General features: G+C 40.8%; 1 protein-coding gene across 10 annotated transcripts in view; it reads left to right on the top strand.

The window, feature by feature from the left end:
- The window catches only part of LOC111875355 (DNA ligase 3), a 153,902-nt gene that overhangs the window by 78,689 nt on the left and 48,065 nt on the right, over positions 1 to 27,148 (top strand). For all 10 annotated transcript variants that reach the window (XR_002844710.2, XM_023871548.2, XM_023871550.2 and 7 more), the window contains 5 exons: positions 15,938 to 16,044; positions 17,190 to 17,321; positions 17,506 to 17,585; positions 18,933 to 19,010; positions 20,583 to 20,751. Coding sequence is in view for 9 of the 10 variants with exons in the window: in XM_023871548.2 (XP_023727316.1) it covers positions 15,938 to 16,044; positions 17,190 to 17,321; positions 17,506 to 17,585; positions 18,933 to 19,010; positions 20,583 to 20,751 (566 nt within the window). In the remaining variant the exon portion in view is untranslated. The remainder of the gene's footprint in view (positions 1 to 15,937; positions 16,045 to 17,189; positions 17,322 to 17,505; positions 17,586 to 18,932; positions 19,011 to 20,582; positions 20,752 to 27,148) is intronic.

The following is a 27,148-nucleotide window of genomic DNA, read 5'->3' as shown; positions in this document are numbered from 1 at the left end:
TCGTTTTCTGTGCTCTCCGTGTTGTATCAAAGGAAAGTAGGTGATTAATTCTTCCCAGTACTTCTTGTCTGGTAATATGAATGAAATGTCAAACGTAATAATTCATTGTCAACTGGCAGTCATGCAAAATTATACACTAATATCCGATCCCCGCCTCGCGGAGGACATGTCTCCAGTCGGTTTGTCTTGTGTTGGGAAGTAATAGCTATTTATCATGGCAATGAAAGCCGCGATAGCTCAGTCGGTATAGCGACTAGCTACTTCCTGGACGACCGAGGGGTCGGAGTTCGAGTCCCGGTGGGGACAACGGTTTTCTCCTCTCCACGTCGTCCAAGCGGGTTCTGTGGCCCGTCCAGCCTCCTCTCCAGTGGATATCGGAGGCTCTTTCTCTTGGGGTAAAGCGGTCGGGGTGTGAAGCGAGGTCAAGAAAACGTGGATCTATACATCCGCTCCCCCATACGTCATCATGGCATAGTGCTTAATTAGTTAAGCATTGAGACGACTTCACCTTTCGTGGCAATCCTGCGAAACACATACATTCAATCTAAGGAAAGTTTCTTATATGTTGAAGTAGGTGTATATACCTGTATATGGTAATCACTGTGATTTTGAGGGGTCAAAACAGATGAAAGTTTATGAAGCATCTGGTAATAAGTGAAGTGGAAGTCTTACCGGAATGTTGTAATTATGCATTAATAAAAGTGGATAAACTTGATGGTGTTCTTGTGTTGATTCTGTGCACAACGAACTTAATTAGAATTTTGAAATTAAAATTAAATTAAATATTGAAATTTTCTAAGCTTTCACAGCGACTGAGTTAACTGAATTGTTTCACCCAGGAGGCGATGGTGGATAGGTATGGGGCAATGGTGGAATGATGATTAACGGGGGGGAAACGGAAGAAACTCTTAGAAACCCCTGATCTTATGTCACTTGATCCACCATTACAAGGAGTCACCCGGGATTGAACCGGAATTGCCACGAGAAGCCAGCCCCTAATTATCAGGGATGTGGTACATACAGTGAGTTTGTATTTAAAATGCCCAGGTCCTAGGGTACGGTCATACTGTCACTTAACGCTGGGAATGGTTTCCTGGAAACGAGAGAGCTAACTGAATCAGCGTTATGCAAGGTCACTTTAGTAGAGTAGTTGCAGAGAATCTTTATTTATTACAGTGATACAATAAATAAAATATCCAAATATAATTAGAATTATTAATTTATTAAAATTCTTTAAGAAGTGTCTTCATCATTAAGAAACAGCCCTTTTTGAGCTACAGCCTTCCTTAGATGATTCTGATAGATTTGTCACTTAATTTTCACTTCGTTGGATTTCACAAAAATATTTTTTTTTTTTTATACATCAAGGTCGTCAGCCTTGCGTCAGCGCCAATCCGGTAGAACCAGGTCCCTGGTCTCTCTCCCAGTTAGACCCCCAGGCACCGGGTTCCATTTTCATCGCCTCCTACGACTTGCAGGGTTACGGTGGAGGTATTCGAACCCGCCTCCAGAAAGGGACTTGAAAAGTAATGCGTGGAGTATGGCTCGGTTGTGGTTCCTTTTCCGAGTAGCGCTCACTCTCTTCCTGAAGAAGGCATCTACTGTTGATTGCCTTGCCCGAAGCTCTATCTCTCGGAAGTATTTCCCTTTGTCAGGGTATGATACAGTTATCGCCTGTCTTCACTTAGCTCTGTGTTCTAAGTTTGGATCTCTTTCTGTTGAGGTATCCATGGAATCATTGATCGTGTTCTTGAGAACCTGTCAATAACGCGCGGTTAAATTTATGTCCACGTCAGCAGCATCAGTTGTAGCGTCTTCCGAACTCTCGACAGCGAAATTTTGTTGCTCCATCAGTTCTTGTTTTCGTGCAAAAAAAAAAAGTCATAAAGAATCAGCGTTAAACAGGGTCTGACTTCATAGGGTGGGCGACGTGGTAACGCGGTTGGTTGAGGCACTGTGCTACGAGCATCGATGTTTTCGCCCAGTAAATCAGAGTGTTACTGCTTGTTTAGTGGTAACTCACGAGTCACATGAAGTCAAATGAAGATGGCAGGTTTTTCAATTGAGTCTGGAATGAGGACAAATTCCACAACAGGACAGACAGCCTGGAGCCCCATGAAACAGAACGTAAATTACATCAGCCTAAATATTTTCATGATGGCTGTTGAGCAATGCAGTGTCTGTGATGTGTCTTGACAAAGTCGACGTGCATATCAGCTCCTCCAATCGCCTCATGGACGCAGCATTTGTATGATTTTATATAATGATGCCAGTAAGCATGATTTACGTGTTTTCATTCATTGCAGTGGGGCCATGTGTCGTAATGTTAAGACGTCCCCTCTCTTACGTCACGTTTTTGTGACCGAGTGTTATGCAGTGCATGTGCGCTTCTCATATTTCCCTTGTTTTCCTCTGAAGGCAGTAACTTTCTGCACGGTGAACTAATTCAATAAACGTTCAACGAGTTGGACGAACACAGCTCTTCGTGTGTTGTCCCATTTTAACCGAAACTGGAACGCTTCAACAATTTTTTTGGCCAATTTTGCCAATTTGCAATCTGCCTAACCGCAAATGCAGTAACAAGGAAATGCGATATATCTTCTTGTGTCCTGAAGGCGGTGACTGCGCAGCGGCAGTTCTCATCCATTTAATTCCTTAAGTCTTCTGGACACTTTTTCTTCAATCTTCTTGCATTAGCGTGTGGGTTCGATAGTTCATCGATTAGCTGGTTCTCATGGCCTGTAATCCGGTTTTAGTATTTGTTAGCTTGTTTCTGATCTCATCCGTTATGAAGGGTATGTTGAGGTCTTCGTGGAGGGTTTTATTTGATACGTACCCTGGTGCTCCTGCTATACCCCGTAAGGTTTTCGATTGAAACGTATGCAGAATTTTGGTATTGGATGGTTTAGCGCACCCCCACAGCTCAATGCCGTAGGTCCAGATGGGTTTAATAATTGCTTTATATAATAGGACTGAGACAGCTGTGAATGCTTTCCAGGAAGCCAGTTTCTCCGTCTTGCTTTTAACGTTAATTGTTGTCGTTTCATTTTTATGTGTGTTTGCCACGTTAGTTTGTGATCTAAGTGAAGTTCTAGATATTTTACTTCGGATTTGGTGGGTATAAGAGAATTGATGATTGTTACTTGCGGACAGCTAATTCGTCGAGTGGTGAAAGTAATTTGTGCTGATTTGTCATTATTAGTTTCTGTGCGCCATTTTTGGAACCACCGCTGCAGAAGATTTATGTGTCTCTGTAAGTCTACAGAGGCTATCAGGGGCTCTTGATTTGCTGAGAATATCGCTGAATCAACTGCAGAAGTGGCCCAAACACTGTTCTCTGTAGTTGGCAGGTCAGCGGTGTAGAGCAAATCCAGGAGCGGGCCTAAGACGCTTCCCTGCGGCACTCCGGATTTGATGTTATGGACGTTTGATACTTCATTATTTATTCTAATTTAGAAGTATCTTTCCGTTAAGTATGATTTCAGTAGCAAGAATATTTAACTCTGTAATCTTTTCTTGATTTTGTAGAGGAGGCCTTTGTGCCAGACCTTGTCGAACGCTTGTTGTATATCTAAGAATGCTGCAGTACAAATCTTTTTGTCGTCCATAGCTTCCATGATATAATGCACTGTTCTGTGGCATTGTTGCACTGTTGCGTGCCCTTCCCGAAATCCAAATTGGTGATTAGGAATTATGGTTGACAATGGTACTGAAGCTTTAATTTTGTTTAGGAGTCTCTCAAACGGTTTGGATGCTATAGGCAGGAGACTAATAGGTCTATATGTCTCTGTTTCTGGTTTCCCCGGTTTGGGGATCATAATTATTTGTGCAAATTTCCACTGAATAGGTTAGTAGCACAATCGGAGTATACTATTGAAGATGACTGTTAGTAGGACCAGGGCCTTCCTAGTTAAGTGTTTCAGGATTTCACCTACAATTAGGTCATACCCGGGAGCTTTGTGGGAGCTTATATTATTTACCTCTTGTTTTACCTCTTTTGGTGAGAGATATTTTAGTGGAAGATCTAGTTGACAAGGTGCGTCCAAGAAGGCGTTTATTTCTAGCTGGTCCTCAATATTATTCACAGGTAGCGGAGTAAATACTTTTGGTACGTAATCTGCGAAGTCACAAGCCTTTTCTGTGCCTGTTCTGGCCCAGCTTACGGCCATATCGACAAGTTTCCACGGAGTTAAACACGAGAAGCCAATAATTGCTCAACAAATTCCCAGTATATTAATATGGAACCAGAAGGTTAATTTCCACATTCACAAGGAGGATGAGATGGGCGTGGCATGTAGCACGAATGGGGAAGAAGAGGAATGCACGTAGGATATTGGTAGGAAGACTAGAAGGAAAAAGACCGCTAGGAAGACCAAGACGTAGGTGGGTGAACAATATTAAAATGGATCTTAGGATGGTATGGTTTGGATTGTTCTGGCTCAGGATAGGGATTAGTGGAGGGCTCTTGTGAACATGGTAATTAACCTTCGGGCTCCATACAATGCTGGGAAGTTCTTGAGTAGCTGCATAATTGGTGGCTTCTCAAGAAGGGCTCAACTCCATGAGTCCGCCACTGAAACTTATCCTGACTTACTGCATGGAACAGAATCCTTGGGAAGCTAGTTGTCGCCCAGCCGTTTAAGAAATGCCGAACAGTTTTTGGAACCACAAAGTTCAGTACCGTGTTTACAAGGTCCCGCAACTGGTCCCTTTCCTGAGCCAGATGAATCTAATCCACACCCATCTTGTTTCATTATGTTCCATTTTAATTTAATTTGCACTTTTCAGTAAATCTCTCTCTACCCGAATTTCAGGAAAGTCCGGCAGACAGTTCTCATTCATTGCAGGAGAGAACTGTAATAGAATCTATGACACGATCAGTTTTACCCCATGTACTGTGATCGAATCCCGCTCGGTGCATGCTTGTCCGTGCTTTTCCTTGAAGGTAACAGATACCTCGCCGTAGCCTGCTTCGAACTGGAGTTGTGGAGTGAGGTGCCCCGGCCTCGAATGTTACAGTTTTCTGGGTTGCTCTGCCTCGTTATCTAATGTATATTTATTAACTGTCTCCATTTTCAGAGCATAAGACCTTTACTCTGAAGACGGAATCGATAAGTTTCTCCGAAGCATTGGTAAAAGTTTAACAGACTACACGGCGCCATGCTCCAGATGACTATAGTCCTGTAAGTAAATATCGACTGATATGTGTCAAGTCGAGGATTGTCATTGAGTTAGAGAGGTCTTTCTCGGCTGGTGGGGCTCGTACCTCTGATGACTTGACGGCCGCCTCTGTGAGACGTGACGTCTCGAATAGACCTCCCATTGATGGTTAATGTAATGCTGAAATGTGCCTAATGGTAACAATACACTTCTTAGTGAAAGGAAAGCTTTCTCTTTCTTATAATGCGGACACTGCAGTTATCCTAACTGAAGCTTCGCATGGTATTTCTCAGTCCCGCCAAGCAGATGCTGGGATAGTATTGCGGTTGGGCCACGAACCCTTCCTTTCAAATTCTTCGATCGTCAATCACCCCGTTTGACTCCGTATAGTCTGACCTACTCACAGCGTCTTTAAACAATCAGAATAAATAAACTAATGAACGTGTGGAGAGATCTGTCTTTTTGGATACAACAAGAAGTCAACCGACGTTTCGAAGTAACATTATTTTCAGAGTTGAAGAGTAAGCCAAGCGAGAAACCACTCTTAAGCTGGCAATAAGTTTGCTGACTTTCGTCGGACTACACGGCGTCAGGTTCCAGAAGATCGTGTTCTTCATATTTTTATGCTGTGCATCTCGTGTGTAGTACAGACTGAGGGATTTTGTGCCGTCACACAGTACATTGATTCTCTTGTATGTAATAAGCGATTGAATTGAATATATATAGTAAATAGATCAATCAGTTTATTATATTATATTTCGGTCGTGGTTGATCATCATCAGGTGTGTACGTATATAATCATAACTTATATTGCGATGCTGAACGGGTAGTCAAAATTGATACGTTTTTTGTCGCACAGTTGAATATCTTAAAAGTATGAAAATTATAAAATTGTAAAACGTGTATACATAGCATATGTCCCGTGTGGAGTCGGGGTCGAATACCTCCACCGTAGTCCTGAGAGTCGGAAGACGATGAAAAGGGAGCCCAATGCCTGGGGGTATAACTGAGCCACCCTGTCACTGGGGTACATAAATACAGAGACTTATTCCTCCAGGTTGGGGGGTGGACGCAAGGCTGACGACCTTGCTCTGTGAAAAACTTGCTGTTGCGAAATCCAAAGAAATGAAAGCTGGAGTGGCATATTCACGACGGAATAGATAAGCCTGGCTGAATCATCAAAGGAAGTTGATGGTCCAAGGAGGGCTGTTTGCCGATGATGATGATGATAAGTGTATTGAATGGTAGTAGGGTGATGTGTTTCTGTTTGTGTGAATTTACATATTATATTTGTATATATAATTTGTATGTTAGTAGTACTGTATTGTGGTTGGAATATCTTCTTGTTTTCTTCCGTTATCTAGCCCATATGTATATGCAGGCGTTGCGGGAAGTGTTGATATGTATTATTGGGGTCGCAAAGTTACGTAGTACTTCAATGTCGTTTGTAAGTCAACGTTTAGACTGGTGAAATTCTGTGCATATTGTGGCATATTTACTCAAAGCAAGAACTGTTTAGCCAGAGAAACAGCCATTATTAGGTAAAGGCTGTGTAACCCAACAGTGTAGCAGCTGTTGGAAGCGGTGTTTTCTATGCGGTTCGTGCCGAGACTGTATAACGAGGACCAGCTTCCATTACGGGAGAGTCCTGAGACGGCGGTAAGAAGAGTAGGAGGTTTGAGTGAGATGGCCGCCACCCTGCGAGGACGTGAGAACGGGTGGAGAGGAACGTGCACTGTTGGAAGACGTTACCAAGCAGCGCAGTGAAGACCGTGACTGACAACGCTAGTCTGTATGTGACCGTGATTTGTGAAGTGTTAAAGTGTTCAACAGATCTCCAAACGCCATTTATGTTTGTTTAATCGCGTCTCAATGTGGACATTTAGCGTATTGTGAGCGTTTTGCGAACTGGAGTGTGTTTCCCGACGGACTCATACTTACGGCTGTGCGGGTCTCGAATCCTACGCAGTAAATATTTTGGTGCGTGAACTTTTTCTTACAGCCGTGTGTTTGAAAATTTTTGCGAACCGCTGACACTGTGAAAAGAGTCCAGACTTCACACGGCATGTTTGTTTGTTTGTTTGTTTTTTACATTGAACTTTCATTTCGAGAAATCTTATCGTGTTTAAACTCTTATTTCAACGCATGGCGTGGTAAACATTACCATATGTGTATTATTTCCATCATAAATTCTCCATAAATAAATGCATTATCTTGTAGCTTTCTCCAAACAGTGATCCTGTCACACTGACCTTGACTCTTTGGTTCATCCTCCTGAAATACGTGAATTTCTTCCAAAAGTGCTCCCCTCCCCCCCCCTTTTCTTGTGTCTTTATTGCGTTATTTATTATCAATAACCTTTTCTGTCAGTCTGGTAGCGACCACACAGATGGACATGGGAGCATGATGACGTCACGGCCATTTCAGATTTTATGGCTGTGCATTCATCTTGCTGGACCGCCAGATGTTCAGCTTGTTTCTGCAATTCACGATTCTAGAAGCACATCGACACTCGACAGCCGGTCACAAGATCAGGAGCGATGTGACCGTAAATTGTGAGTGGGGCATCCTCCCCATGAAAGATGGAAGTTGTCCCTTTGCTTAACTAATTAAGTACAGCGCCATGAAGACATATGGGGGAGTGAAGGTATAACTCCACCTTTCTTGACCTCGGCACTAAATGGAGATGAATGGTCAGCTTCACGCCCCTCCCGCTATACCCCTTTACCCACGGGACAGCAGACTGGCTGGGCCTCAGGGCCAGTTTGGAAGCTGTGGAGAAGAGGAAAATCGTACACTGCCGGGAACATGACCCGTGCCGTCGATCCCGTATCCCGTCACTATACCGACTGAGCCATCCCGACTGTCTCCTCTCCCGGCTCAAAAGGAACCACCGTCCTGTCGGGTTCCTAGTTCTCACAGCGGTGACTACAAACACTTATCTTCTGGGACACGTCGCTGTGTAATGCGGCAGAAGTTCACCGAGGTTTCGGAGGATTCTACTGCGTGTATCTTCAGGGTGGGAGAAATACGTCTCTCTGTTTTGTATCTGCTACTCGCTGGTTACTTACTCGGTTTAATCGTCTACCCTGAAATAGAGTCGTTACGTTCCTCTGAAACGTCGGCGTCATATCCCAGAAGATAATAATCTTGAGACTGTTTTAAAATTCCCCCGTGACGCTCAGCAGTAATGCAGTAATCTTGTCCTGTCGATTTCAGTGTAGTGTCTTGTGGCTGATCGTGTGCACTTATCACAATTTGCTCATAAATTCAGTAGCTGATGTGTCAGCCATCTTGAGTGCATCTCAGATCATAGTCTGCAAACCGCCGCCATATTGTATATCCTGTACTATTCCCTTATTGACAATAATCTCTTATTCAGTGCGAGTTGATTAGTTTGTTGTTCATTTGAGAGCTGGGATAACTCGGTCGGTGTAGCGACTGCCCGGTTTGATTCCCGACAAGGATACGAGATATTTTATCTTCTCCACAGCGTCCAGGCCGGCTCTGGAGCCCACCCAGCCTCATGAAGTGGGTACCTGGGGCTCTTTCCCTCGGAAGTATAGCGACCGGGGCGTGAAGCTGACCACTCACCTTCATCTAGTGCCGAGGTCAAGAATTGTGGAGCTATACCTTCTCTCTCCCATGAGGCTTCATGGCGTAGTGGTTCATTAGTTAAGCACAGGGACAGCTTTATATTTTTCATTTACGACTAATCCTTCCTTGTAAAATTGTTCTTAAGTATCCACGTTTCTTCTTTCAGGCGTGATATTGAATGATCTTGGACACGAGTTCAGTCAAGATTTTTTTTTTCGGTTTTGTAAGTATGAATTGTGTATTCTTATCCAATTATAAGCTGTTTTCTTCTGAAAAATGAAAAAGAGGAAGACCCCCGGATTCATGCTGTACCCAGGGGCCGCCTGTCTTAAAGAGTCACAAGCTGTGTCATGTCTCTACAGTCGATTACGCCTGTCAGCATTGGATTTATATCTCCAATAAATTACAAGTCAGATGAGAACAACGAAGATAGAAGAGTTGCAAGGAACGCATTGGGAAAGAGCATGTACTCTGAACTGTCACAGAGATGCGTGGGTGGGGGCAGCATTCAAGCCCATCGTTCTCTCCAGGGGATCAGCCAGAAAACTGGCTTACAGGTTTACGTTTAAGGCATTTAAGAATATTTGTGCAGATCGCTCAAGAGTTGCTGGTTTCAGTACTGAAACACAGATGGCTTCACAATTTCTGTTCAGAATCGAAGCGTATAAAGTTTTCTGGCTTTAACGCCGTGTAGGTGGAGGAAAAAAGTCGACTTTTGGGGAAACACATCACCTTAAGCATCAGGGCTTGAAGAGTAAGTCAAACAAGAAACGAAGAATCAAATGACACAAGAAGAGGCGGTATGTTCCTCCGAAACGTCCTTTTTTCACCAAACTAAACGGCGTTACGGGTTTGATTGCCATTTGCTTCTTGCTGGTTTGTTCCGTGGCTTACTCTTTGACCGTGAAGATAGATGCGATATGTTCTTTCCGGCGTTTTCCGAAATACTGAGAAATGCAACACGGAAGACTGCTCTTGATAGTCACCGGTGTGAGAACGTCAAATCCGACATGTGGTCTAGGTGCTTTGATTTTTATGTTTGGTACATTGCTTCCAGGGCCCCCACAGATTCCTCCCTGTCGCTTTGAATTATGTGACGTGCAGGAGAGCAACTAAAACAATTTGAGACCAAAACATCAGCACCACGTGGGCTTGTCGCCCTTATCGAAGATGTATCTTGTCTGCTGAACTTACAGCAGTACGTGGGAAGCAGGGACATTGGCATTGACCTCTGTGATAACTCTCGGGTAGGGAGAGCAGTCAAATATATTGATGTGCTCATTTGAAGGCGACGTCATCCACACCGTGGATTTGGATGCTCGAAGAATTCTGTCTTCTGGGATATAGCACCGTGTAGTCTTTTTGGAAGTCAACCGACCCTGAAAGAGGGAGGCAGCGTGTTCCTCCGAAACATCAGTTGACTTTCAACAATACACGCTGCGTTATATCCCAGAAGACAGTGCTCTTCATAAGCACTGCTGTGAGACTGTTTAGTTGGCCAATCGTGGGCTAAGACTGCTACCGGTTCTCCTCGGGCAGATCGTTATAACTCCTCATCAAGTCCCTGGACGAAAGGAAGACCTTCCTCTCCAAGGATAGACCACTCCTCTACCCGGCCCCTCAGAAGGGACTGTTTCCTCATTTCTTCACCGTCCACAGTTTGGCCATGAAATGAGCCTTCTCACAATTCTCGATTTGAAATTTCTCTTCTGTGAGGAAAAATTCGAAGGCCTAGAAAAGTACTGTCCCTTTCCAGTTCTTGGACTGAAGTGTACCTCCTGTGAGGACTGTGGTATGGACTACACACAGCTCCGTCCAGTTCCGAGGGTAAGAATACGTGGAGCTCCTCCTCCATTCCCCGTATGTCTTCATGGCGTGGTGCTTAATTAAAACTATCCCTGTAACAGTCCGTGGAGGTCCATAGGGTTGTGAGACGTCGAGGCTCCCACATTTTCTAGGCAGTCGGCTCAGAAATAGCTGTGAGGTTGTCAGCCTTACACACCGGCCGCTCTATACCCCCAGGAAGATTCCTGGTACTCATTTCTATTAGACGCTGAGTCGACCTCATGGCCATAATGCAGCTGGAATGATTAAGTCGATTGAAAAATCCAATGACATCATCGGATCGAACCCGCGACCTTCCGGCTTGTAGCATAGTGCCTAAACCAAGTACGCTACTACGTGATTTATCACTTTTTGCTTTATTTGATAAGTATTTACAACATTTCGATATGAACGTTTGTTCCTATAAAGGAAACTGATAGTATTAATGAGTTGGCTATGAAATAACTTGAATATTTGCAGGAAATTAATGTTTTCAGTAAAATAGTTGTTGAATGTGAAAACGCTGTAGGATAATTTCGCGCACAAAGAACAGATTAATATTTGTTTTTAATTCCGTAGTAAAGTAATGGCGAGTGGTAGGTAAGGCCTCTTTATATTCACTGCGCGCGGTTGGTATATTAGAAATTCTCTGTAAGTATATTCAGTGGTGCTGGACGTAGTCTGTAGACTGCTTTGTGGTTTAAATTCTGTGGAAAGTGCGAATTGTGTATGAAATAATCGCGTTCCCCTTGGCCGTATTCCTCTGTAATTTAAATGCGGTTGTCTTTACAAGTAAAACTTAACTTCGTAACTCTACATCCAGCCAAATGTCAGGCCAGATATGGAGCTTCAGCTGAGAGACCAGATATATGATAATCTGCTACCTGGGCAGGGCTATCGCAAGTCTCAGGGGGGGGGGCGGTGGGGGATGAGTGTAGAGTAATGGTGGAGTGGTGATTAGTAGGATAAAACTGCAGATGCTCGAACAGAAACCCGCTCCATTGCCAGTTTGTCCACCGTGAAACATATGAATTTACCCAGGATTGAACGTGTAACTGGAACATGCGTTATGTGATCATTCGTTCGCTTAGTGCAAAATGGTAGCTCAAAAAACTAAATTTAAAAAGAAAATGAACAGTTGGTGATATTTCCTTCTACCAGATGTAGTGTTAGGGTGTAATGAGTCAATCGCTTGCATTCAATGTGAATTTCTTTATTCAGGTAAAACAGGCGTCCATTTTGTAAGAGCTGGCCCCGCCATTTTATTTACCCTTCTGCACGATCTTCATATCGCGTCATAGGATGTTGGTTGCTTTTCAGATCTTACATATATAGGGGATATTACTGTCACACTCGATTGTAGCGCCGTTGCTAGGATGCTGAGGAAAGTGACCTTGTAATATTGGAGTGCAGAATGCATGTAGGATGCAATAGATATCGGTATTCGTCAATGGACCAGTGATACGTTTCTGTTGAGAAACTTTTTAACGTAAAGGGGATGTGGGAAGAGACGATGAGAAGAATTAGGATAGAATGGAAATAAAAGGAACGGGAAATGAATACGGAACAAACGAGATAACTAACTTCATGGACCTGAGCCCTTCTTGAGAAGCCGCCAGCTGCGCAGCCACTCGAGAACTTCGCAGCATTTTCTGGAACCCAAAGGTTCATTATCTTGTTCACAAGAGCCCTCCACTAGTCCCTATCCTGAGCCGGATCTGTCCAGTTCATATCACCTCATCCTATTTCGCTTTAAGATCATTTTCCACGTACCAAATCTCACGTCCATTTTCCTTAGCTTAGGTCTTTTATCCAGATAAACTGTCCAGGTCTGACATATTTTCTGAAATATCATAACAAGCTTACTTTTTACGGCGAGGAGCTGGAGGACTACCCCTTGTCGGCTGTCCGTGACTGCTTAATCAGTATATACACAGCTACCCACTGTATACGGAGGCAGTATTCTCCATCTGCAACCTGAGAACGCGCCATGCCGTCGTGACAAAGGACCCACCTAACCTAAGACAAATGAGATGAAGGCACTGTTACGGGACTGCACTGAGTTTCCGACGAGCGTGACACCAGAGGAAATACAGTCCTGCAAGACTGTGTAGTTTCACGGTTTAGGGTATCATGAACATTTTGCAGTCGTTTGCTCTCGGGTACAAGTGAGGAAAATTACCGAACTCTTATTGATACTCTAAGTCAGCGGCTGAAACTATTAATCATTCGACGCCCACGGAGTTCCCAGAAGTTGCCTTCCGTGCAAAATAAGTCGTTATGAATAAGATATAAATCATTCTTTGCTCATCCATATCGCTGTAGTCTCCTGCTCTTTCCTTGAATCTGCTCATTTCATTTCCAAGCGGATGATTACGTTACAGAAATTAATTCCTTTGCTTAGCGTCCATCTTGTGAGGATTATAACAGACATTGCCGGTGTAGAGATTTGATTTTTTTTTCTCAGCTGGTAATATGCAGATTGAACATTACAGTTTCCCGCAATGTCTCGCCGTATAGTCTGGTAGGACTTTACCAGTGTTTCGAAAAAACCTGCTGCTTCCATCTTCAGGAGACAACGATCTTCATAATCGGAATTTTAGGTTCTTGTGGCAGTGTCTCTGAAGATTATTGGCTTCTGGGGTGCGACAGCGTGACGTCGGGTAGTAGAACCTGGTTCTACAGGTTTGGCGTTGGGCGCAAGGCTGACGACCTTGCTCTGTAAAATTATTTTTGAGAAATCCAACGAAGTGAAAACCAGATGACAAATCTGGCAGAATCTTCTGAGGAAGGCTGTGGGGAAAAGAGGGCTGTTTTGTTAATAATGGTACGGTTAGGGCGGTTTAATGATGGAGGAAGAGACAAGTGGGGGTGAGAAAGACGGACGCAGGTCAGTTGAGGGGGTAAGTACCAGGCATGTGCCTCCCCAACCCCATGAACCTTTGAAAGTAACGTTCAGAGTTTAAAAAGAAGAAAATATACCAAACATTATTTTTTTAAAGAAAACAGTTTTCTCTTCTGAATATTCAAGGGCAATGCTTAAAAATATTTTTAAAAGAGGTTGAACCCAAATTTGTAAACAAATTTTGTGCCCTTCCCCCCTCGGGAAAATGAATCCTTTGCTTCGCCCGTAATAAAACAATTATAAACATAATCAGAGAATATATTATATACTTGTATGAATGTATAAGAGGACGGCCTTCTTGGCCCTTGCACCGCGACCACAGTGATCTCTTGTGCCTAGAGGATATATTATATACTTACCATATAGCCGGGGGCACGCGGTAGCGTAGTTGGTTGAGGCATTATGCTACTGGCCGGAAGGACGCGGGTTCGATTCCCGATGACATTGGATTTTTGTCAATTGACCAAATCCTTCTAGCCACACTATGGCTCTGGGGTCGACTCAGCCTCTGACAGAAATGAGTACCAGGACTATTCCTGGGGGTAAAGAGCGGTTGGCGCCTAAGGGTGACAACCTCACCGCCATCTCTGAGCCGACTGTCTAGAAAATGTGGGAGCCTCGACGTCTCACAATAGAACTATAGCAGCAATCGGACTAGACCGCGCGGCTGCTCGGTCCAGTATCCGTACATGTAAGTATCATTGCGCCGCCGGATGAGAAGGACGCAGAGTCGCGCACATGACAGTTGATCCTTTCAATTAAAATGGTTCAAGGAAGTCGCTGTAATTAGTTCGAAATAGGAAGTACGAGCCTGTATTTTTGTTTTACATTCGAGCTGTACATTGTCCCTATAATAAGCACGCGTGTGTGCAGTGACCCCCCTTGACGAAGAGAAGGGAAGGAGGGAGGCGGAAGCAGGGTTTATCAGAGGGTGGGTCACTGCCTCGTACTGAACTCCATTCATGTCTTCAGCTCTGGCCTTGCGGACACAGCCCGTGCTTTTCGACGAAACTTTGGGTTGCGAATGAAGTAACAGAAGTGGTTGCAGCTGCGTCGTTGTAGGACGGCAGCGTGACGACGCACTGCATTTTTTTTAAAGTTTCTTGGGGTGGGTTGAGACTGAGTTCACTTTATACGTCGGCCACTGTTTGGCATATTGTAGCAGCCCTAGATGATAGATGAGTATGCAGTATTTAGTGGAATGAGAATCAGTAGAGGAAACCGAAGTACTCGGAGAAAATCTCCAGTGCCACTTTGTCCGCCACAAATCCCACACGACGTGATGTGGGATCGACACGCCGCGTTGGGAAGCCGGCGACTAATCGCCTGAGCTATGGCACAGCCGTGAGTTATTGTGGCCAAGATCACTACACACTACAGTGCTTATCTCAGTGGACTCGGATCATGTCCACTGCGCATTGCGTTGAGAACGACTTGGGCTAACAATACAACCAGTACTATCCTCGAATAAACGGAAGGCGAGGAAGTTACCAGAGCCCTCCTGTGTGTAGTGTGTGATTTGAAAACTACAGCATGTTTTCCAGATGACCCTTGGAATTTGTCTTTGGAACTTGTCGCAAGGTTCATCATCCTGGAATAGCTACTGAGACCATTGAAGTAGGGTACTTTGCCCACCCAAGCACTGTACTATTCGCCAGCTTTCCATGATGTGCAAAGAACAGGACTTCTAGTTAGTTCAGCTTGTATTTACTACAAGGGATACATTTGCCCAATTTCATGACTTAGACTTATACACAGTTTGATGTGGGAATCATGAATTGGCGAATTTGTTTTATTTTGACTTTAATCGGTTGGTTATAATGTCTAGAGAATTTTTTATTAGCTTTAATTTATTCGCAGTTCACATAATGATGCCCCCAGCAGCACATAACTGTATAGCATCAAAAGGTAGGGTGATGGGGAATGAAGATGTATGTGGCATTTGGAAGCAGTCGGTCATTGCATAATTACATGTACTGTGCTGGAATTTGAACAGAGGAACTGAGTAAGACCCTGAAACTTGAGGTATCAGGTTCCTCTGAAACGTTGATACCCATCTATGAGACTACGAGGCGTCACATTCCAGAAGACGGTAATATTCATGGTCACTGCTATGAGAACATCAGTCATAACAAATAAAATTGTTCCAGTGTGTGACCATGCCATGTGATGTATGGGGGGAGTGAAGTTATAACTCTACACATTCTTAATCTTGGCACTAGATGAAAGTGAGTGGTCCACTTCTTATTCTGGTCACTTCACCCCCAGGAAACATCCTTCAGTTCCCCTAGGATCGTGGGCTCTGTGGGCCCCATTATGATCTGGACACTGTAGAGAAGAGAAGAATCCCCGTCCTTGCTCCAGTTCCTCAGTTGTCCAGCCTGTAGCGCAGTCACTATACTGACTGAGCTATCTCACCTGGCTAACAAGTATGTATGTTGTGTGTTGCAGCCAGCTTCAAAGGAGATCTACATTTATGGTGTCGTCTTTTGCTGCCGGGCGTTATAAAGCGTGTCTACAACCTGCAAAGCAAACAGCTCATCAAGTTGTTTAGTAAGGTCAGTGGTATACACTGATGATGCACAGCCATTTTATTCTGTGGGGCCACATTGTCAAATTGCCCTCGTGTCTGTGGGCCACACAATGTAAACTTTATAAAGAACAGTTGAATCTTTAATTGTTATTGTAAGTAGGAGAAGAAAGTAGAGAAAACCAATTGAAATTTTTGAAAGAAAAATTATATTCTTTTAGAAATTGTACTAGAGAAATTAAAAACCTATTTATATAAGAAAGTTATAATGTATGTGGGGCATGCAGTAGTGTAGTTGGTTGAGGCACTATGCTACAAGCCAGAAGGCTGCAGGATCAAATCCCAATAAGGTGGATTTTTTCAATTGACCTAATCCTTCCAGCCGCACTATGGCCCTGGAGTCAACTCAGCCTCTAACAGAAATGAGTACCAGGAATATTCTTTGGGGTAAAGGGTGGCTGGCGCATAAGGCTGACAATTGTAGCGCCATCTATGAGCCGATTGTCTAGAAAATGTGGGAACCTCAACATCTCACAACCCGATGGGCCTCCACAGCCGTTTACAGGGATAGCTTTACTTTTAGTTATAATCTGTATGAGTATAACATAAGTATATATGGAATCAATTGTATTTTACCTTATAATGTATCTCCTTTTGAACTCATGTTCTTTGAATCTAGAACCAGAATCTAAACATTCACAAAATGTAAAGTATTGGTGCATTGGCCTGTATTTGAGGATGTGGTGGAGGTCACCATGAAGAGTATTGTCTTCTGGGATGTTGTGGTGGCAAAATGTTGCCAATGTTTCAAAAGGGCTTCATACCACCATCCTGATAATAGAGGAGTGGTACATTTCTACCAGACTACAAGATGTTGCATATCACAGGACAGCAAAAGTAATCTGCATAGTTCTGACTTTCACTTTTTGTTCTGCTGTTTACAGTGTCTGTTATGTTGTGTCTAAAACAACTCTGAGGGTGAATAATCATCACATGATGACATAGATTGTTGTGTCATCATTATGAAGTGATCACGCTCTATTTTCAATATACAGTTGAAACACTGAAGATTTCATTGAACACGTGGAAGTTTTCCATAAGGTTGCCCACTCAAGGTGTTATGTACCCCAAAATATGTTTTCAAGAGATTATGTAAAGCCTATTTCTGTACAGATCTTTCACACTGACCATGATGACATGTTGGAAGACTTGGAGCAAGGAGATGTAGCAGAGACAGTGAGAGTCTTCTTTGAGAGGAGTCAACATCTGCATCCTGCCAAGAAGAGCACACTCTCCTTGCAAGATGTGAGTGTTCATAATGCAAAGATAAAATCCTGAGTTAGCTCAGGAAGTAAAGGTTCAGAACCTGGCAGGGACTTGGAGGTGTTCAACAGAAGTAGAGAAGCTTAAGCTAATGTGAACCAAAGGATGAGAATCACAAAGTTTTGTTAACTAAATTACATTTTTTGCATTATTATTATTATTTCAGGTTGATAAGTTCTTGGAAGAACTGTCTGGCATAACCAAGGAGGATGAACAGATTCACCATTTCAAACAAATGGCAGAAATGTAAGTACAAACACTACACAGCACTGACAGTTCCCTTCTAGTGATGGCAGTTGGTATTTCGATAGACACATACTCTTATGATTGTCACTGGTTCTTGATATCATAGTCATCAAGATGTCTCATGTTTCTTTCATCAGATGTCACCCAATTTCTACAAAATCTTCCAAGGTAATAGAAGCTTTGTGAATCAGGGTATGTATTAAAGCTGTGATGTTCTGGTATATAATGCCGTTTAATTTGGTAGCTATGTGTTTCATAGAAATCTGCTGCCTCCATCTTTAGGGTAGACCAAGATTTATATCATGAAAATGAAGGCAGCAGGTTCCTCTGACAAAAAAAAAAATTGAATTACAACTTCCTGTTTAAAAATTTAATTTCTATTTCTGCCCTTTTTCTGTTTCTGTCAGTGCTGTACAAAATTTTCATATCCATTGCTTGGATTTTGCTTCAGTGTTATGTGTTAGTACCACTCTCAGATAGGCCTTAAAAATTATTGCTTTGCATTGTTTTGAGATATCTCTGTTCCATAATATTCATTTTATAATTTCATTTGCCTTTGGGGGAAATGCCACTAATAGCAAGGATGTCTTCATAGTGCAAAAAAGAATTATAAGGAGTATTATGAATGTAAATTCTAGAGCCTCTTGCCGGGGATTTTTTAAATATTTAAACATATTGCCTTTTTATTCTCAATATATACTTTCGCTTTTGCTTCTGGTGGTGAAAAATATGCATTTGTTTGCACTAAATGCTGAAATACATGTCATAAATACACGACAAAGTACCAGCTTACACGTGCCATTGATAAATTTGGCCAAATATAAGAATAGTGTGTGTTGTATGGGTATTAAAATATTTAATAATCTGCCACATAATTTAAGAAAATTATCGAGTGATTATAAAAAATTTAAGTTAGCTATAAATAATTTTCTCTTAAATCAATCATTTTATTCGATAAATGAATACTTGGAGTGGTCAAAAGAAAGGAAATAGAATACAGGTGAATATTTGTTTTATTTAGATACACTTATGTGTAGTAGTTTTTGTAGACTCTGTATAAATGTATGTATACTTTTATTATTAATTGCTTATAATGTCCATATTTTAGTTATTATTGATTTATTATACTAAGCATTGACTAAGTTGTATTATTGCAACTGTTTTATTATAGTATATTTTACTATTTGGGACTGCTTCTACAACTGTGGTGATTGTGTCGCCTGTACGTTTTTCTTGAAGCAATAAAGATATTATTATTATTATTATTATTATTATTATTATTATTATGAAATTTGGAACTTACTAAAACAATTTTCTGTTGCTGTATTATAAGAAATTCTATTTCAGGTGCACATCGAATGATCTGAAGATGATTATCCGATTAGTCAAGCACGACCTCCGCATTAATGCTGGACCTAAGCATATGTAAGTATCCAAGTGTTTGTGATATCTTAGGTTCTCACACCAGTAACTGTGAAGATTACCATCTTCTTTGGAGTGATGTCATATAGCCTGGTACATATTTACCAACATTTTGCAGGAACCTGCTGTTTGCATCTTCAAGGTAAAATCAGGTACAATACTCTATGCAGGAGGACATGGTCAGTGATGTAGCACATAAAAGTCCAACCTTTTCTAGGGCCACAGGATTTTGTTTTTTGTGCTCCAATCATTTTTATCTCAGCTCCAGATGTCTTCCCCTCCCTATGTCACAGGCCATCTTTCCCACACTTCTTACTCTTTTACCCTGAAGATGGAGGCAGCAAGTCCTCTAAAATACTGATAAATATCTACCAGACTACATGATGTCACATCCCATCCCATACCATCCAAGTCTTTGTGTTTCTTTGTTTTGTGGACTCGGGATCATGATTTTGACATTATTCTACAGTGTGTTCTGTTGTAGTTGTGCTGAAGTGTCCAGTTGAAATTCATTGCTACAGTAATTATTTCTTTTTGGTATTTCTTGCAGGATTTGGGTATTTTCTTGTAATCATTTATCTGTTATTAATGTAATAAAATTTGTGATTTGAATAGAAATTACCAGCATTCTCATGGAAATGCATAAAAAGTAAATTTATCGTTCCACTTTTTTCAAAAAGACATTCACCTCCAGTAATTTTACAAGTTGACGACATATCTGCTCTGATTTCTCTTTAGGAAGAAGCACAGACTGTTGTTGAGGTCAAGCATATTGCAACAGAACTGTCATTTTTGATTTGACAGTTCCTCATGGTTTGATATTTTCTGAGCCTGATGCTCATGTGAAAGTCGTAACTTGTTTCACAGATGTATGTCTTCTGCCTAATCTTTCCCAACTGGAGCTTAATGACATAGTCTTCATGTTTCCCATCAGAATGTAGCGCAATGATGTACAATTTCGAATTCAGTCTATACTCTCATGTTTGTAATAACGTGAATAAGTGCACATGTCTTAAGTGACTTCAACCTAGGAGTAGCAAGTTCAATATATCTTAGATGAAATTTGTATCCCCACACCTTTCAACTTCTGCCATTATGCTAATATTAAAATGAGTGTTTATAACAGTTGAAACCAGGAAACAAGTGGGCCAATCCAAAAGAGGAAAATAGGGTCAACAAAATGGAAGTTCAAAAGACAGCAAGAAAATACAAAATCCTAAAGACCATTTTTGATCAAAACAGCATTTGAAGGGAGATCTTGTTCTTGATCTTCGATATTTCTTTTTTGTCAAATTTAATTTTTTAAGGCAGTTTGCCTTTTATCCCTTTTTTATTTGTATATTATCCTCCAATGTCTATGTTTTATACTAAAATCACAGTGTTTTGGATGCTGGTTCTTTCTCTGAGACTGGTTCAGTCCAGTGGACTCATAAGATTAAGTTCCGCCTTTTTCCTGAAGTAGGACTGACTTTCAGAATGCTGTGCTTTTATTATAAACCTAGATGATTCGTAATGTCCAAAGTAATAATACTAGCTAGATTCGCTCTTACATGGAACTTATACTTCTGTATTCAGTTTGGAGGCTGTGCACCCAGATGCATACCAAGCATTCCAGATGTCTCGAGATTTAGATGCTGTTCTCTCAAAAGCTGTAGTCAGAACAGCAGATGGACATAGTTCCCCTACAAAGAAGACTGCTCTCAAAATAACAGCCTCACTGATGACACCTGTTCTTCCCATGCTGGTAAGATTTATTGATTATTTGGAGATCTTCACAATTAATTAATCTGAAGTTGGAGGCAGTGGTTTCCTGGAAAACATTAGTGTGTATCTACCAAATTACATGGCCTTCTATTCCAGAAGGCTGTGACCTTGGTACCCACAACTGTGAGGACCTCACATTTCATGTGAGATTTGAGGTTCTCACAGTGATAGCAGCAGCAGGGTATAAAGATCACAGTGCTGTCCGGTAGGCTATGGCCGGTGGTTAACAGGAACATCCTGCCTTCACTCTGAGGATGGAGGTAGCATGTTTCTCTGAAACACCCTTAATGATCTGCTAGAATACATGACTTCACATGCCAGATGACTGTAATCTTCAAATCATATTCGCTCCTGTTGATTTAATGATTCTTTGTCAACTTCAAAAGTTACATAGACATTGTTTATCCAAGTGCTATGAAACTAATGATATGCCTTTTGAGACCTTACTTTCAGAGTATTTTCTAACTCATTGTTATTAACTTGTGAACTGCTGAGGTGAGAACAGTATTTATGTCACTGTATGCCGGAATTTGGAAATTTTTAGCTGAGGCAGTCTTTGAAAATTATCCAGTTTTTGTTATAGTAATTGTTTCAGAACAGTGGGAGGTAACATGGTGGCCTCACAAAATAGTTGTATTTTTATTGCAGTAATTGGTGAATCAGTGTAACTGTATGTGTCACACTTGAATGGTGACATGTTATAGGTACACAGAATGGTGCAGGAGATATATACTTAATTTTATGGGTACATTAAGTGATTCTGATTAAAAAAGATATTAACATGGGCCCAATTAGGGAAGTTTGAGTGCTCATGACAGCTTGAAAGCTAAAGACATGCCAAAAATAAAAGTTTTTAATGAGAAATTTCACAGTGACTTGGATGTAAAACTAAAATACATGTTGTGTAGTAATGGAACATGCCGCAGGAACTGTTCAGTATGTCCACCTGTAACTTCAATGCATGTTTGAGCACAGCAGTGCACAGTGTTGCCAATGATTTCAGTAATGCACCGTGTTCAAGTTTGCATCCAGATCATAAGTGCGTATTTTAGTGTTGTTGTGACATGTATGTTTATTAAGTTATGCTTATTTTAGTTTTACATTCAAGTTACCAAGACATTATTCATTGAAACCCCATATTTTGAGTATGTCTTTATCTTATTTGACATGACTCTGTAAATTTTCCAAGTTGGTAGATGTTAACAGGACTTTTTCCTCCTTAACATGACATGATTGATTTACCCACAAAAGTCTGACAGACTTCTGTGAATTATCCTGTTAAGTATAAGCGGTATTAGAACCTAATAAGGCTTAATCCTTTGGAACTCTAAAATTCACCACATGAATTGAGAGTGCTTTTAATACTTGTTTAACTCTTGGAATATCAGCTTTGTTTCCTACAGTGCCAAGGGAAAGTACTATTAAGTTCAGTAATAAATAGTGTGCATGAAAACTTCGTAAGAAGTCTCAGTGTACCTCCAAATATTTCTTGACTATGCAGTTTAGATTGACATTTTGTCTGAAAACAGCAAAAAAGAATACCCAAAGTCAGTTACAGAGCTCTTAAGGCTAGAGGAAAAAAGGGTATGTGCAAGGCATCTGTTACTACATAAAATTCCTAAATTTATTAAAGAAATAAATATATATACAAAATAGTAATAGTATATTCTTAGAGTTAAGTTATGAGAGATGTTGAAAAATCACTGGGTGACCACTATATTAGAATAAGATGTTTATAAGAATGTGCTACAGAGGGCTGGATGGGCATTGCATAGGCTGTTTTTGTATATATATGAATTTTTTCAAAATAAAAAATAAAAGCTTTTACGAAGGTTGAAATTTTTGGCATTTGGCACTTGTAGGGTTAAAACGCTTTCTGAATGATAACATGTTTCATTTCAGCCTAAGGATAATGAAGATCATAGTAAAGAAATAACACATACACGTACTTCTAAAAAGCGGCGTGCTAATGGAAATAAGAGTCATGGCACGCCCTCTAGGAAGAGACGCCACAGCACTACGGATACTAGTGATAATGAGACGCAAGAAACTGTTACTTCATGCAGTAACTGTGATACAGACAAAACAGAAGATGAATATGCCATCTTCAGTAATTTTGTAGCAAATGAGATACGTTCTCTGAACTCTGAAGAAAAGAGGAGGGATCTCAAACAGATTATACAGAAAACTATTAGAGACATGATCGAATTGGATAACAACATTAAAGATGCTCATGTCAGTACAACCAGCGATACTGTTCCAGAACTGCCTTCAAATGAACAGTCTAGTGGTTCTCAGGAATGATCTCATGTCTTCAGTCAGATAAATGTACTTGCTGTTGGAAAGAATGTAATTTCCATGTGGTGTATAGTATTCAGGAAAGTTAACAAGAAATTGCTTATAAGCTAGAGTAGAAGTAATAATAACCATTTTGGACAGGCTCTCTGTTACATGTGTAACGATGTTTAAAAGATAATTGAAGGGAAGTTTGTGATCATGACAAGTTACAGAAGTATGTTGAAAGTTTTCTCCAAGTATGCATGTTAATAATGTACGAGGTTTTCCGTTGTATGATTTATATTAAGAGGGAATGTGTATTTGTGGTCCAAATACTTTACCCCATTTATTTCCACCAGGACCGGTTATTTTGATGCAAAGTTATGGCAACATTTCTTACTAGACTACTGAAAAAAACTACTGAGTCTGTCCAGACTGTGTGTCATATAGGACAGCAGTGGGAAATATGAAAAGCTGTTCTGCGCTTGGTATAAGACCTTAATGCAGGAAGGTAGAAAACCACACAGTCTGGGTTGGAAATGCAATGGAGAATTTAAAAGAGGGGACTGTGTCAAAGTTAGGACTGCAAAGGATTAATTTTAATTAAAGCAATAAGTCACTTTATATTGGCCAAATTTTCATTATTTTCTGCAGAGCTCCGTCAAGAGTGACATGTAAAACTTTTGTTTACACTTCTTTTTAAGATTTCATGAAGAATATTCTATTTTTTCTATTATTATTATTTAGAAAATTTTTATTTTCATTTGTTATAAAAAGGAAATATGTGAAAGTGCATATATGTAAGTCTTGGAGGAAGAAGAAAAAGAAGAGAGAGTGGAATAGTTACACAAGATGTGAAGTTTTCACAGCAGTGACTATGAAGATTACCTCTTCTGGGATGTGATGTTTTGTAGTCTGGTACTTCATTAGTAATGTTCAAGAGGAACTTGCTGCTTCCATCTTTACCTTGAATATTGAGGGAGCCCATTTCTCCCAAGCACTAGCAGATTACATGGCATCATACCCAGGAAGAAGTGATGTTCAGTAGGCTGTGAAGTGTACTGTCGTCTGTGATGTAGCTCAGTCTAGCTGTGAAGTCCAATAGAAGTTCACTGATGTTCCTCTGAAATGCCAGTAGACTTCTGCGAACTGCATGGTGTTACAGCTCAGATGATAGCACAGTTCATATCACTGCTGCAAGAACCTCAAATTCAATTGATCAGCTGAATTAGCTTTCTTTTTCTAGTTTTTCTCGTATTTGTGTGGAAATGTTGCAATGTGCACGAAAAAGACAGAGGCAGTATGCGTTACATTATAGAGGAGGCTAGAGTATAAAATACGTTCAGTGCATTTTTACCTTCTGAACTTCAGAAATTAATTTTGTTTGTTTACCTTTACTTAATGTGAAATAACCAGATTTTTCAGCAATGTCGTTAATTCAATATAATGCTTATGTTCTGCTACAAGCTGGAAGGTTGTAGGTTCGAGTCCCGATGAATTCATTGGATTTTTCAGTTGACCTAATCCTTCCAGCTGCACTATGGCCCCGTGGTTGACTCAGCATTTAACAGAAATGAGTACCATGAATCTTCCTGGGGGGATAAAGGGCGGCCAGCGGGCATGTAAGCCTGGCAACCTCACTGCCATCTGTGAGCCAGTTGCCTAGAAGATGTGGGAGCCTTGACGTCTCACAACCCTCTGGGCCTGCATGGCCTGTATAGAGATAGCTTTACCTTTACATGTTTTCTTTTTGATACCTCTGTTATTTAGCTTCCATGATTGTACCTTAAATTTCTTTTTCTCCCCCCCCCAATCTCCATTGTGAGATTGTGGAATCTTTGTGTGGTGAATATGAAATATGTCCTGGGATGTGATGCCATGTGTCTAGTATAATCATTCCAGTGTTTTGGAGAAACCTGCTGCATCCATCCTCAAGGTAGAAGAGTATTCTCGGGATGGAGGTAGCAGGCTGTTCCTGTGAAACATTGGTACCTTTCTACCAATCTGCATGGCATTGCACCCCCCTATGGATGGTTTCAGCACCCTTTATGTGAAGTGGAAAAGTGCATGACTCCAACAAGCACTACTTAGCTATTAGTATTATCTTTCTTCCCTTTAATTATTAATACATTCATTGTCATGTCCCCATATACAGAGATTTTACCTGATGATTTATGCATATTTCCATAAAAACTGCGTTATAAAGCTAACTATGTTTGAAACAAATGAAAGAAAAAGTTGAAAACTATCGACAATCACTGTGTGTTTCAACTCTTTCATGATTCAACAAGTTACACTTGAAGTTTCTCTCCATTTTAGTCACTTCTGTAGGAGAAGTTGACATTCACATAAACAACGGCAACAGCAAGTCACTTGACAGGATCAACATTGGCACACAGTAAACTTGAACTCCTCAGGTGATGGGTTTGGCAGTGAATGTGTTAAAAGAATTTTGATTTAAGGGGCTGTATCAACAGCAGTTGAAGATGAATTAATTTTCAAGATTACAGTCTTCTGGTATGTGATGACATGTAATTTGTGTTTGTAACTCAAGTATAAAATGAATTCATGTCTTTCGTGTTTTAGATATATACATTTTTCTTCTGTGGTAAGTTTTGCAGTCTTTGCAACCATGTCTTCAGTTCTCCTGTAAAGCCTGTCCTAGTCCATGAAAATACAATATATTCATCACTATAAGAAGCTGATTTCTGCTGAAGAAATACTTAGTCCATTTCAGAAATATGAAAGACCTACGTCCTTGCTCACTAATATGTACAAAACAGTGATTATATAAACATCTACATTTACATTTAATTTCACTTCATGGATCCAATCATCTCCCCGTAGGGCTGGATATAAAACATGTCACATATTAAAAATTCGTAATGACTACACATCATTCATCCTTTGTCCAATAAATATATAATCAGACCTCTCACAGATAGCTCAAGTTGTCAGGTCAACACACATGGGTCATGGGAAAACCACTGTCAAATTCACACCTTGCCATTCCACACACACTGGTAAGCCGTATCATTAAAACAGTTACATTATAAAATATTAAAAAACAGACATACACACTACTAAACTTACAATAAGCAAGTCTCAACAATGTATAATTCACGCACACAGACCATTTATTAACTTTTAACTTTTGATCCACTTACATGCTCAACCAATTCATCAATTGAGTAAAATGCATTACTTTGCAAATAATTTCGTAAAACAAACTTAAATTGCTTTTTATCATTTTTTAAAGCTGTGATATCTGATGGCAGAGCATTAAATAGCTTGACGCCTGAATAATACACCCCTCTCTGATAGGATGATAAATGTGTTGATGGTATACGAAGGTTGTCGTTCCTTCTGTGACCATCCTGTAAAATGGAGGGACGAGAAAGTTTTGTGTGTGTGAAAGAATGAAATGATGAGCTAGGTAAGTACCTGTAACAGTAGAAAGAACTGTGTACTTTTGTAAATATGAAATAATTTGAATATTTCTTCCTAGGTATTATAAACTGAACCTTCAGTAAACTGGCCCATTTAACCTTAAATGCAGAACTAGGCTTGCTCATGAAAAGTCTGCACATTTTATTTGTATTAACATTCATAAATATTGACATTTTCACAGCTGTGAAAATTGATATTGCAGTGTTCTGGGTTATAAAACATGTAGTTTGGTAGGCAGGTATGAATGTTAAGGAGGAACATACTGCCTCCATCTTCAGGTTTCTAGAACCTGAAATCTCATATTTAAATTGACTTACCTTTCACACTTATTTAAACCTTTAAAGAAGGGGAACTGGGTTGCCTCAGGGTATGATACTGGGCTTTCAGTCACACAATTCTGAGTTCAGTTCTAGGTAAGATCTGTGCATAGGTTCTCCTGTGCACAGAATGAAACCTTCATCACTACAAAATGTACTACTTTGGAAATGTGAAGCACCCCAGCCTCTCCTCCCTCCCCCTGTTCTTTGGAACCCATGTTAAGCTGTAAATGCCCCGTGATGGCCGTCATTCTTATGATCACTTTGCCACAGGGGGGGATAACAGAAACTATCTTCCGAGTTCCTCCCCATCTGAAATGGATTCTGTGCCCT

This window comes from Cryptotermes secundus, unplaced genomic scaffold (genome assembly GCF_002891405.2).
Source record: "Cryptotermes secundus unplaced genomic scaffold, Csec_1.0 scaffold2092, whole genome shotgun sequence".
Taxonomy (NCBI): domain Eukaryota; kingdom Metazoa; phylum Arthropoda; class Insecta; order Blattodea; family Kalotermitidae; genus Cryptotermes; species Cryptotermes secundus.
This window is presented reverse-complemented; position numbering and strand designations above follow the sequence as displayed.